Source organism: Scophthalmus maximus, chromosome 10 (genome assembly GCF_022379125.1).
Source record: "Scophthalmus maximus strain ysfricsl-2021 chromosome 10, ASM2237912v1, whole genome shotgun sequence".
In the NCBI taxonomy this organism is placed as follows: domain Eukaryota; kingdom Metazoa; phylum Chordata; class Actinopteri; order Pleuronectiformes; family Scophthalmidae; genus Scophthalmus; species Scophthalmus maximus.
Window position 1 is genome coordinate 2638686 of NC_061524.1, and position 13815 is coordinate 2652500.

The 13815-nt window shown below is 43.5% G+C and overlaps 1 protein-coding gene and 1 long non-coding RNA gene across 4 annotated transcripts; one reads left to right on the forward strand and one right to left on the reverse strand.

Moving 5' to 3' along the window:
- Positions 1 to 29: 29 nt before the first annotated feature.
- chrna1 (cholinergic receptor, nicotinic, alpha 1 (muscle)) lies at positions 30 to 11971 on the reverse strand. The gene is made up of 10 exons (XM_035606236.2): positions 11768 to 11971; positions 7053 to 7195; positions 4405 to 4449; positions 3714 to 3823; positions 3376 to 3571; positions 3067 to 3304; positions 1998 to 2221; positions 1786 to 1900; positions 1550 to 1674; positions 30 to 1257 (listed from the first exon to the last, which is right to left on the reverse strand). Exons 1-10 carry the CDS (start codon positions 11820 to 11822, stop codon positions 1123 to 1125), a joined length of 1386 nt encoding a protein of 461 aa, XP_035462129.1. The 5' UTR covers positions 11823 to 11971; the 3' UTR covers positions 30 to 1122.
- Positions 5977 to 12784, forward strand: LOC118283856. Of its 3 annotated transcripts, none has more exons than XR_007031540.1 (3): positions 5977 to 6108; positions 10242 to 12100; positions 12448 to 12784. It is a non-coding gene; the product is annotated as an uncharacterized LOC118283856 (long non-coding RNA). The 3 variants fall into 3 exon arrangements; XR_007031542.1 differs by having other exon boundaries at positions 10242 to 10613; XR_007031541.1 differs by lacking the exon at positions 5977 to 6108 and adding an exon at positions 9077 to 9799.
- The last annotated feature ends 1031 nt before the right edge of the window (positions 12785 to 13815 follow it).

The following is a 13815-nucleotide window of genomic DNA, read 5'->3' on the forward strand; positions in this document are numbered from 1 at the left end:
CACTAGTACAACAATAAAAGGACAATAACTAGACGAGTCATGATTTTTATTTTTCACTCTTATTTCACATCTAAACTATGAGAAATATACAAAAAAAATCAAAAACAAATGGTCAGTGCAATATCACTTCATAGAATGTTACTGTATAATTAAACTGAACTACAAGGCTGCAAAAATAAATCAAGTTGCCTCCAGCTGGTCGCTGTGAACACGCAGCAGCAGTGACGGACAAGAAGTCAAAACACTTCATGGAATTTTTTTCTCTCATTGCATCGCTTTCTAAAAATAGTCTTTGTGATGTGCCTCAGTTTATTTTTGCGGTGGCAAAAGTTAAGCTGCACAAAACACACAACTCTCATCAGATTCTAGCCCGTGACTCCTCAACAATAAACTGGTTTTTGATACCTAATATAATCAAATTATGACTTGATATCATAAGCACATGAGACGTCTACCAACAGATTTCAGATTTTTTTTTAATAGATATTTAAAGAAAAAGAAAGAAAAATAAGATCAGATTTAACTGATCTCACCACTGTCCTTCAATATCCAAAAATCAAATAATTTCTCAAAGAACAAACCAACAGCCTTGAACAAAATGTACGACAGAGTCAAGAGGAATTTGCGCGACGCGTTAGTGACCAAACAAACCCGTGAATAATGGAAGTACTTTTCTATTTCTGAATCAAACACTTCACAAACCTTTAACCTATGAATATTAACCGAGCTGTCGACAAGTCGGCCGAGCGGCGGGCAAAAGAAAACAATAAAAACTTCCAGACAGGAAATAATCTTTGCCCATACGCGGTGTTCATTCATGGCAATTATTACCGTTAGATTATTAAATTTCACCATCTGAGGGCCCGACCGGAGTGATGGCGGCGATAAAACACTGTAGAAAAAACCAGAACAGCTTCAAGTGTGACCCATCTACATCATCGGACTCATGGCCTGGATCCTCCCTCGTCTCCTCGCTCTCAGCAAATGCGCAGACTCGGCGACGCAAGGCCGAGAGACACGTGCCTGCGAGACAGAGAGAGGGAGAAGACGAACACACCCGGGAGCCGCTCCATTGATGGAAAATGTCTATATTCTGATGACGCTCGTGCTCCCTCTGTGGTGTCAGCCGTACAGAATCTTGAGCTCGATGAGTCTCCCGGCGAAGACGGCGAGCGTCCCGATGATGCACACGGCCATGAACACGCAGAGCAGGATGTGGTCCAAAACCATGGCGACGAACTTCCACTCCTCGGCCGCCTGGGATGAGACGAGGTGGGGGAGGACAGAGAGAAGTTCACTGAATCATTAATCATGAATGTATTCAAGGTTTTACTCTTTTTTGCTACTGAAACAATAAAAAGGGAACATTATAAATTGTTTCCCCCTTATTCAGCTAATTGACATTTGATTGTCTATCACTATTTTTGGATACAGACGCAAATAAAAAAAAATCTAACAATTGTAATAATCTTTAAAAAAAAAAATTCGATGGAGGATTGTGATTTCATTTCTGTTGGAAAAATAACCAGGTGTTTTCCTCGTGTCTTACATTGTTCGATTCCTCGTCTGATTTCATGGTCTCAGCGATGTACTTCACCCCTTCGATGGCGCTGCGCACGTCAGGGTTTTTGATGATGGGAGGCTGGTAGGTGACACTGGTGGGGACGGGGTTACCTGCAGGCGGGAAAGCAGGGGCCATTTTAGGGGGAACACTTTTTTAACACGCCTATAATTAAGGGATTGTGTATTTCTTGAAACTGTTCTGTCATTCAGCCGCAGCCTCGCCTGAGATGTCAGAGATGTCCATGTCGGTGGGGAACAGTCTTTTCTGTCGGATCTCCTGACTGGGCCGCTTCATCGTTGAGAAGAACATCATGTTGGGAATGGTTTCAATGAAGACCTGAGAGTGAGAGAGGGAGACAGACGCGAGTGTTGGAACACAAACCCTGTGAGAAGGCGATTTCACGACGGGATGTGAAAGCAACAAGGTCACCGACCTTGCGGATCCACGCCGGCATGGTGTGCGTGCTGGGCGAGCGGTGGTGTGTGTTGATGACGATGACGGTGATGATGATGGAGGCGATGACGAACACCATGGTGAAGAGCATGTACTTCCCTATGAGGGGGACGGCGCTGGAGGTGGAGGGGATGAGCTCCACGATGACCAGCAGGAAGACAGTCAGCGACAGCAGGACGGAGATGGACAGCGTCATCTTCTCCCCTGGACACGGAGACGGACACACAGAGACAACAGTAACATTCACTGCAGGTCTCAATGTATAAGTATACGGTATAAGTTTTACTTACTGCCGAATAGGTGTTAGTGTACATAAATAAATATGATAAATATAAAAATATAATATGTATAATATAAATATAACCATCTTTTTTTGGTGAGTACATTTTTATTTCATTGAAAATCTATAAAAAATATTTAACGAATAAACAAAATACAAAAAAAATGAATTGAATCCAGGCCACAGTTTTAGCCTGGGACCTCCATTAGGAAAGATATTTCCCTCCTCCGGCAGAAATCTGGCTGTTCCAATCACGACATTTTATCTGATGATGGGCGGAGCTTATGCCGTGACGCGGAGAGAAGCGGCTTTGGTAAACGACCAAGATGGCTGCCGCTGAGGTACAAGCATTGAACTAAAGGTACCTGATATATTTAAATTCCTGCCACAAAAACGACAACACTGGTTCACGGACATCGTGGAATCATCATCACAGACGTCTCCTCTGTTGCTAGCCAATTGCGTCGGGAGGCATTTTGGTCTGCGTCCGTTGGTAAGACCTCTTGAATATATAATATAACCAATTTGTTTTTTCAGCTGCTGTAAGCCTAGCTAATACCGTCCATTTGTCAAAAATTAAAATATATTTGATAAGTCCGTCAGAACAAGTATAACCAGCAAACGAGGCGACTCGATATTTAATATCTTGGGAGAGGTTTAAACGCAAAAAATCCCAAAATCCGTCCGCTGGGGCACACTCCCAAAAACTTGCGTGAATAACTAGCGACTGCTTTCGATGGATAACGTGGGATGAGCAGGTTCCACATACCAGAGTCGGTTGGCAGGTAGAAGACCAGTCCGGTGAGGAAGGAGAACAGCATGCAGGGAATGATGACGTTGACGATGAAATAGAGAGGCAGCCGCAGCATCAGGAAGTGGTAGGTGATGTCCAGGTAGGGCGTGTCGGGACAGCAGGTGTAGTAGACCCAGTGCTTCCAGCTCCTGTAGTCCTTCAACACCCACTCCCCCGACTCCATGAAGTTACTGAGGTCCGGTCGATCGCTGTCCTGAAAGACGCAACAGGCGAATTTTGAGATTGCTGAATAACGATAACTTTGTGTCAATAGGCGACACTCACTGGGTTGATGGCGACCAGCAGTCCGTCGTACGTCCAGGTTCCCAGCTTCATGCTGCAGTTCTGCAGGTCGAACGGGAAGTGGAGCACGATGATCTCGCAGTAGCTCTTGAAGATGGCCGGCGGGTTCCACGTTATGACGCCCGTGTGCTCCAGCAGCACTTTGGTCTCGTGGATGATGGCGAAGTCGCCGTCAGCGCTGCGGCGCAGAAAGACGAAGAAGAAGAAGAAGAAGAAGAAGACGACGTTTATGAATTCATAAATTGTTGTGTGTTTGAGTGTATAACAGAAAAGAAAGGGAGTGTGTGTGTGTGTGTGTGTGTGTGTGTGTGTGTGTTTACTTGTTGTATAGCACCAGATCAGGCTTCCATATGTCGGTTGAAGGTACTCGGATCTTTTTGATGCCGCCGTAATCGTCTGGATTCCAATTCAGGTTCACATCTAACCATTGCTGTGGAAGGAAATTAGTAAAAAAATTAGATCACTTATCTATCTGTACTGATTAAGACAAGATAAGTTTCTTTGATTTCAAGACGTGTCGTCATCTAAAGCACAAGTACAGTTCACAGTGAAGGAAATAAAAAGTATGAGATTAGCCTCTCCTCATGCCGGAAGTTAGAATAAAATACATAATTATTTTTTTAAATTTTATTTATGATATTTTCAAAAAACTTGTAAATCTATGATAGAAACAGCATAACAATATGCAATTGGAGCTAAATTGAAGCGCATTACTTTCAAGGAAAATTAAATTACATGCTTCAAAAAAACGCACTTTTCACTCCACACTCATACATTATTATAGACCAGATATGCTGCTTACATGTGCATATCAGTAAAGATAATAAACACAATTAAGAATATATTCAAATAATAAATGCAACTCCCCCACATGTGGCAATTTTACACTTGCACTTTTACGTTTGACACACAGATGAAAAATAAAAACACAGGAGTTCAACCAGTAAATAAGCTTTTTTGTTTGTTGCTGTTTTTACTTAATTATAATAACTCATAAAAAGTCCTATTTACCTGTTTGAGACGGACATTACTGGTCACGATCTGGTTGACTTCATCCTGAGAGATACAGAAATAAAAGACAACAGTTAATAAGGAAATCTTCATGACAAATATATATATATATATATATATATATATATATATATACATATATATATGTGTGTGTGTATATATATATATATGTATACACACACACACACACATATATTTTAATGTATATATAATATATTGTGACGTTTCTTTTCTTTCTGTCTTGGTCATTTTTTTCATTTTTAAACGATTAGATCAAATACGATGTGGAACCAGCGGCGACATGTTCTCTTCCTCTGAAGTGGGACGAGCAACTGCGCGTGCGCGCGGCGCGCGGAGCTCGTCGGCGCCCTCAGATCTTCGAAAATGAAATATTAACACTCATGAAACGAATGTTAACGTTCTTTTTGTCCTCCTCTCGTGTTGATGGACACCGACTGGAGCTGAGATGGACGAAGGGAGGAGGTTTCCCCTCAGGTACCACGAGGTTTGGACAAGAGACCGCTCGTCGCGTCGGGGCCCTCGACACCTGGCGGGAACTTTAATGTTCGACGAATATAACTTTAACTTTAATTTGAGTACGTGAAGAAGAAGAAGAAGAAGAAGAAGAGCAACGACTGGTTCGACCGACAGCAGAGGGCAGAACGATTTCATTACATAAAGTCAAGGCTGCAAATGTTTGTTGAGCACGTGTGATTGGACCAACGGGATTAAAGGGTCGCTGACGGCTTTCATCCCTGGACTTCATCATGACGGACTGGACGAAGGAGAACGACAAACAGTAAGGGAGCGATCTGAATAGTTTTTGTTTGGATGTATTTCCATGCTGGGTGTGTGTGTGTGTGTGTGTGTGTGTGTGTGTGTGTGTGTGTGTGTGTTGTGGCCCCTGTGCACCTGTTGTGTTTTAGGTCATTGTCATGTTGTGTTGACTGTGTGTATTATATCTGGCTGCCATCATGTGGTGATTGTATGTGACACATCCACAGAAGTAAACATCTCATTCTAATATTAATAGTATCACATTAAGGTCATATTTTCCTTATGGACTCACAAGGCATTCAGATGCAAAAGGAAGTGGCATTGCTGTAGTTTTCGGGCCCCATCGGTTGTGAAGACTTTTGTTTTTCTGCTTGTGTTTATAAAAGTTATTGAGTGTCGTCCATGGACCTGGAAGTTTCCTTTACAGACTATATATATTTGTCTTTATTTACACTTTGCATGTGTTGTGCTGCTTGTGTGACGTGGCCGCCGAGCCATCGCTGAGTCTATATTCATCTTGTGGCGTTGTGTGGTACTGTCTTTATGTGACACATTCACAGAAATATGACAGTGGGTTTCATAAAGTTTTGGGCAGGCATAAGAGCAGTGAACTATTCCATTTGCGCGCTTCCTGTATTTCGTGGCCCCGGAACCTGTATCCACGCTGTCGTGACGACCCCTTGCTGTCGTGACGACCCCTTGTTGTCGTGACGACCCCTTGCTGTCGTTTGTGTTCTATTCACAAAGTGCGGTTGGACCCATGTGAGAAGTCACCTCATCCTTCACGGTGAGCTGAGCTGACATCACCATTTACCTGTTTGCACCATGTTGGCGGCCGTGCCCACACCTGGTGTCTGCGTGTGACGCATTCATATCAGAAAAATTACAGTGTTTCGTGGATTGGACGCAGAAGGAGAGCTACAAAAGGTACGAGCAACTGTTTCTTATTTTTTTACTTTCCTTCTGCTTGTGTTCTGTGGCCGCCGAGCCATCGCCGAATCTGCTTCATCTGCTTCATCTGCTTCATCTTGGTGCTTTGTGCTCTCATTTACTAAATATGGCCACGAATTATTGATTTGCCGCATTGCGCCTGCCGTGCCGTCACACGTTGCTGTGACTTGTATCTCTGTGTGACACATTCGTAAAGGAGTCAACCTTGTTTTGCTGAATCTTTTTCTGGAATATGAGGAAATGCTGGAGGTGCCGAAGAATATTGTTCTGTTTGTTACCGTACTTCACAACACCTCGTTCTGTCTGCAGTGGCGTAGCGTCACTTTTTTTTGTGATCCACACTCTGATGTGTTGACATTTCAGACTTGTTGGCGGCACGGGGAAGTTTCCTTAAGCCAAAAGTATTGGCGACTGCCTCAACATCTTTTCAAAGTGTTGAATATGTTGTCAATTGCTGCAGTAACTTAAAAAAAAATCCTATTTGTCTGGCAGTGTAACACAATGAGCACATTTGAAGTTAGTAAATTATGAATTTGAATTGTATCTTTTTGTGTGTCAGGGCTCAGACGTACGACAGTATATTGTACTTAACAGTAGATTGTACTTTTACTAAAACAACAGAAGTAATACTGTTACTGTAACACTGAGTTGAAGCCTACATTGCAGTATCCACATGGCAAGTAGTTGAGCCTAAAGCCCATAAGTAGTATTACAATGGTGTATTTATAATAAAAAAAAAATAGAGGGACAAGAAAATGTTAAAAAAACTAAACGAATTCTGTTTCCGTTTAATTTCTTCACAAACAAAAATGTTACTATGTATAGGCAGCCTGAAAGCCACAGGAGCATCATGTAAGTAGTTAATTTCCTTTTTATAGTATAGTTCCTTTCCCAGTACCGAGCGTCGCCTCTTCACTCACCACGCTGATGAGCTGGATGAGCTGCAGTCCCACGGTGACGACCACGGCTTCGCTGAAGTGGTTCACGGGACGAACCACCTTGTTGTAACCGGTGAACAGAGTTTTCACCAGCTGAGTCTCATCGTGTGAGCAGGCCACTGGACCTGCAGGACACGGACAGGAGAGTTCAGTCACGTGTTCAGAACTCGGGAACGCTCGCGCTGAGGTCAGAGGTCATTGAGACCGTCTGAACGATAAGGACAGAAAAACACTTACTTGGATGAGTTTAGAAACTATCAGTTTTTGTTGCACAATATTGTCATAAACAACCTCTGTGAGAACCGTACAGTAACGATACAACAGTTTAAAACCAGAAATGTGTATCCCACATACATTCAGCTACCTCCAATTTCTGGTACGATTTGAATGATATAATATATTTCCTTCAAATTGTGTGTCTCTCTCTATATATATGTATATATATATATATGTATATATGTATATATATTCATAACAGTCATGAATGGTGCCAGAGATGAACAAAGTCTTTCTGCTCGTTCTCTCTCAAGATGCAACAAGGTATTTAAAAAAAATAATAAAACGTTTAATAGAATTTGACAGAGACCTAGGTATTAAACATTTGATATAGTCCCTGTCCAGAAATTTTGGATTTTCCAGACGTTCCAACAACCCGTGAAGTGGATGGCCTTTCTCTTCCAAACATTTAGTGCAAACGTGTGTCATATTAGCCGACATGAGCTGGAGCTGAAACCCCTCGAACTCCACTTGGTGCTTATATCGGTAATTTATAATTACGCCGTACACATTTATCATTCATCGTTGCCCTATACCTGCCGATGCCAGTTTTCACCCGCACCAGAATGTTTTGTGCAGCTGAAGTGAGACGCCAACAGATTCACACGCCACGCATTTCCCCCGGCTTACCGGCGGCAACCTAAAACTGTGACTCAGAGAGAGGCGGAGAAAGACGGGAAACAGCAGGCGAGAGAGCGAGAGGGAGGCAGGGACGGACGGACGCACGCAGACAGATCAACAGCGACAGCGGTCGAGTGATTGACATTCCATATCGGTGCAAAGCCTCCGCACGGAACGTCCCGCGATCGAGCAGCGTTCCCGTATTAAGTCCTTGGAACGAACCCCCTAATCTGAGTGCTAAGAGGCTGTTTGTGAAACCCAGGGCCTGGCCAGTCCACTTGACATGACGTGCGGATCAGTTGGAGTTTAGAATAGTTAACCTGCATTTAACACCTCGTCATATATATATATATATATTTTTTATAAAGCCACGCCATTCATAGTCTATGAATGTGGACTACAGCCCACTGCAGCATAGAGCAGCTTCACCCATTGGTTTGTGATCAACAAGATGGATGATGAAGAAAATGGTTGTCAGTCTTTGTGTACACTGGTAAAGTTGGTTTTATGTGCGGTGACATTTCCTGCTGTCAACCATAAGTAGGTTTCTGCTTATTGTTGGGAGAGAAAAAAACAAACAGAAGCTGTGTTGCATAACTGAGTTTTGACCTTTTGCTCTGGGGTCAACGGATTATAACGTCTGTATTAGGGCTGGGCGACATGGCCTGTAAACAATATCCAGACACATTTTTGTTATCGCGATACACGATATATATCGCAATATTATTTCAATCTCCTCTCAATGCATAATTTAACTTTATATTACTTTTTGAATCCACATACAGGTTTTACTGTTCTGTGTGAATATAAGTTAATGAAGCCGATTCTTATATTAATATTCGAGAATTAAAAAAAACAAAAACCTGGCAATTATATTTCATTTCAAGTGCTTTTTTTTTTTTTGCATAAAAATATTGGACACACGTCCCTGAAATGTGGTTGTTAAACAGTTCCTGACAGGAATTCCTTCTCAACATATATGCAAACATATCCATCTGTCTATGAAAGGTTGGTTACGTACGTCGATGCGTCTGTTTTCTTCACCACACATTCCAGGACCATTGCTGAAGTTGCGTACGTGTTACACAACAAGCAGTATATTGCATTGCCCCTTTGTTTATGTTACCACATGCTGCTTGTCATTTTTTGTTACAATATTACGTCGCGGCTTAGCATAGTGCTACCGGCCACATTGTGACTCGAGTTGCATCCTCTTGCGCGTGTTATTTCTGGAATCTACCCTCGGCCTGAACCGAGCACACGAGGATCCCGTTTCATTTAGCCAGCAAGAGCAGAGGACACACACACACACACACACACACACACACACACACACACACACACACACACACACACACACACACACACACACACACACACACACACACACACACACACACACACACACACACACACACACACACACACACACACACACACACACACACACACACACACACACACACCCCGAGGCAGTTTGTTTTTAGGTCTGGGACCTCATAGATCAGGAGGAGGAGTGTTGCCGTGTACAGATGCTGATGTTCACTTCCCCTGACATCGTCTCTGCCCGTCTGTCGCCGCCCGCCCGCTCCCCCGTCTGTTGTCCTGCGCTTTGATCCGGACCACGTACGGAAATAGACGGGAGGGCGGGACGGAGGAGCCACTTGGAGCTGTCAATCATCGCCTTACTGCCACTGACGCAGCTTTTACAGGCCCTTTCCCTTTTCTGCCTTGTAGCCGAAATGTAGCCGAGGTGAAAAGTTGTGAAGTTTCTTCGGTGCGCTCGCAGAAATCTGCCAACGTGAAACCAAAACTAACCAGACGGAATTTAGGTTCGGACTTTTCGTTTGGACTCTCAAAGTTTAAAACATGAGCCCTTGTCTTTTTTTTTTAATGTTTTTGACAAAAACTGATGTTTCCTGATTTTGTTGATCTCATAGATTAACTGGATAACCCTCCTCATAGTGGGGAGGATTTAATGAGACATCGGTTTTATGATTGACGACAGTACATAAACATAATGAAGATGGTGGTTTATATCTATATGACACCAGTCTGTCTATAGTCCTTCACATGGACATAGACAGTCTTGATACAATTGAATTGTATTGATGTTGTATTGATGTTTTCAGAATCATAAGGATGAGTGTGATATCATATTTAACCTGCTAAGTTTATTTATTTTATTGAGCCTAGAAGTAGATGTGTTTGCACCCGTGACCACATGACTTTCACTTTTTAATCAAGCGCCATTTTATTTCCTCACATTTGCAGTGAGGCAGATAATGTCCAACCGGCGGATAAATAAGATGAACGGAGCGGTTGTCTCTCCGTGATGTTTTGATATCGACGGGAACTTAAGAGACACGCGCCGATTCGGAGCACGGGAATCCAAAAATCAGGTATGGCGAAAGGCAGCACTGACTGTTCATCTGTCTATTAATAAGACCTGATCAAAACTGTCTGCTCGCCATTTTAGGTTTGGAGGGATGATACTGCTCATCAGGTTGAGTTGCTTCTGTCCATTTTAGGTCTATATGCAGAGCTGCGTTTGAGGAAGCTGCGGAAAACCACTTGTCACCTCCTCCTTCGACTGTTTTACAGTTATTCTGAAATGACATGTTGTGTTTGAGATGCTCCTCGAAGGTACGAGTGTCACGTGGTGCGCTAAGTAGATGCTTTTCAGCAATTGAAGTCACGGTCCGTTCACTCGCCGTCACATTATATTATAATTACCGGCGAGGAATGTGGGAAATACACAGCAATTTAGTCAATGTGCTGTGTATTAATGTGGACGAGGGACGGAGACCAGGCACTTCACCGGCAAAACACTTATACAATAATAATAATAAATAATAATAACAATAATATAAAAAAAATCATTGAAAAAGAAGACTTGTATCTTAGCTGTCACACTGTCCAGTGCTTGAAAGGTCACAGGTTTAATTCTCCCAAGAGACCGTGTGTGTGTGTGTGTGTGTGTGTGTGTGTGTGTGTGTGTGTGTGTGTGTGTGTGTGTGTGTGTGTGTGTGTGTGTGTGTGTGTGTGTGTGTGTGTGTGTGTGTGTGTGTGTGTGTGTGTGTGTGTGTGTGTGTGTGTGTGTGTGTGTGTGTGTGTGTGTGTGTGTGAGAGAGTCAACAAGCATGTGTCCTGTCCACCACGTGTCCTTGAACAAAAGACACTAATCCATATACCTGCTGGTTGGTTGTAAATCACTCCTCAGCTACAGTAAATGCCTTTAAATATAAATGCGGTGAGGAATGGGAACAATGCCGAGCCTCGTCTTTTTAGGGGAACCATGAAGGACAAATGGGAACACAACACTTCGAGGCAGGACGTCGTTTTGAAAGACTGGAAAACTGCTAAGATGTGACTTGAGGTTGATGAAAGTCATTTGAGAGGCATTTAAGATCAGAATTATGATTGTTACGCGAGTGTGTGTTGTAGCCGTTCCTTTTTTGGGTTGCTAGGCCATATGGTCGGGAACCTGTGTCCTGTTTCTGAGCATGGCCACTGAACACACTGTTACTGTACCTGGAGGGATCAGTACTTAATCCACAGAGATCTTCAAATTAATAACATGCGCGATGCTATTCATATGATGCATACAGTCTTAAAGTCGTTAAAACGATCACATTCATAAAAGGACTGTCCCTTTTTGATCGCCTTAAAAAAAGCATATCATGAGCTGTGCATGTTATTATCAATCAAAAATCTTTGGTCCCAGGGAGCAGGGCTACACACACACACACACACACACACACACACACACACACACACACACACACACACAGACTTACCAGTAAATACACTGAGAATCAATGCCAGCAAAATCTCGATCTTGGAAAGATTCATATCTCCACCACCAGAACCCTTTTTGTCGTTGAAGCCGCCTTGAAAATCTACAGCATCAGTACAATAATGCGGTCGCGTTAATGACACGAGGACCTATCACCAGTTCTTCACGCAGCTGAGTCACTCTGGAGTCTGAGCGAGTCGAGGAGTGGGACGGTGGGATCGGCCAGTATGTGAACTGTGAGCTCTGGTTTCTCATGGCGAGCTCCGTCCCCGCCTCCCCCCACCCAGCAGCATCCGAACCTCTCAACACACGTCCAGGCACGACAGACAGCTGTGTGTGTGTGTGTGTGTGTGTGTGTGTGTGTGTGTGTGTGTGTGTGTGTGTGTGTGTGTGTGTGTGTGTGTGTGTGTGTGTGTGTGTGTGTGTGTGTGTGTGTGTGTGTGTGTGTGTGTGTGTGTGTGTGTGTGTGTGTGTGTGTGTGTGTGTGTGTGTGTGTGTGTGTGTGTGTGTGTGTGTGTGTGTGTGTTGAAAAAAAAGCACAAATCAACACTCGCCCCTTTTGCACATACACTTTCATTTATTGCTGTGCGGCCTTTGCTTGTTTACACTGAATCAAACACGCCGTCACCACGTGTGATTTTTATGGATAACCTGCTGGCAGCGTCTCTCACTTTCACACAGGCGTTGATTCGATGATCCCCCTTCAGCATAGCGAGGGAAACTGAAGCCACAACACTCCTGCTTTCGGACGGGTTGTGTGAAGGGGGCTAGTGTCGTCGTTTGTCTTCACGTGGGAGTTTTCTTTTTGTCTTTCTTGAGTGAGTTACTTCGGCATGTAGAGACTGGTGTCACCGAGTCAGACAAGCAGGAGGCGGTGAGAGACACGGAGGGACCGTGCAGAGGAACGACAGAACAAATGGACGAACGGAGACAGACAGAGGGGAGGACAGCTGAGAGCTGTCACTGAGGGAATGACAAACGCACGCACGCACGCACGCACGCACGCACGCACGCACGCACGCACGCATGCACGCACGCACGCACGCACGCACACACACACACACACACACACACACCCCACCAGTGTACATGCCATGACAGGGGACTCACCAGTTTGCGTTTCAGATCGAACACCTGACAACAGAGGTTTATGTTACTCGGCCTTCTAACGACTTGATCTGGACCATTTCAAATATATTTACTTTTATTATTGTTGGAAAAAAATGCTAAACTTTTGATGGTGGTAGCTCGACGAATACAAAGCCCCCCCCCCCTGCTTTTTTCATAATGAAAACCATTTATGTTGATGTCCGTTTGAAAGTTGAGGTGCTTCATATATAAATATTATGAACATTTTGCATGTCCCGACTAATAATAATAATAATAAATTTGATTTATAAAGCGCTTTTCATGGACCCAAAGTGCTGGACTACTTACTGACGTACCTAAAACCACCCATATATGGAAATTCTTATGGATATCAAAACATAAAAAAGAACTTTTAAGCTATAACTTAAAACATGTTTTGTGTTTGGATGAAACACAATGAGCAGATGATCTGACGAGGGGACTGGGTTCATCTGTGTTAGTGGGGAAGGGAAGCTCCAGTGACATCTGGTGGGCAGAAGGAGAAATGCAGGACTGGAGGGAAAACATGGCCTGGGAGAAACAAGAGGACGAAGGTCGAGGGGGGGAGGTATGTCTGAGCTATGTCCGTTGCTCAAATGACAACGTATCAAAACGCACACTGGATTGGTTTTAAAAACAAAAAAATCACTACATCTACGTCTCCTTTCGCTTTCCCGCCGCATTTTAATATCTGCCACTGTCAGGAAAGGAAGCGGTGAGCTCAGCGCATCAAAGCCAGGAGCAAATATTATGACAAATTGGCTCTTGTGAGTCGATTTTCTTGTCAGATTAATAGAGTGAAACCAACTGGATCTGACATTTATGAAAACCTTTATGATGGAAAACGACACCTGGTATAAGCGGCTGGAGCGTTTCAACAGGAGCAGCGCTAGACTTTAATATTCCACCTGCATTCAAACC

What these genes read in the sequence shown, in the direction of transcription:
- chrna1 (XM_035606236.2), bottom strand. Translation starts at nt 11,822, where the DNA reads ATGAATCTTTCCAAGATCGAGATTTTGCTGGCATTGATTCTCAGTGTA. An exon ending in GTAATGTCCGTCTCAAACAG is followed by an intron (nt 3,824 to 4,404) that starts GTAAATAGGACT and finishes TTCCTTCCACAG; the next exon opens with CAATGGTTAGATGTGAACCT. An exon ending in GGACATCTCTGACATCTCAG is followed by an intron (nt 1,675 to 1,785) that starts GCGAGGCTGCGG and finishes TCCCGCCTGCAG; the next exon opens with GTAACCCCGTCCCCACCAGT.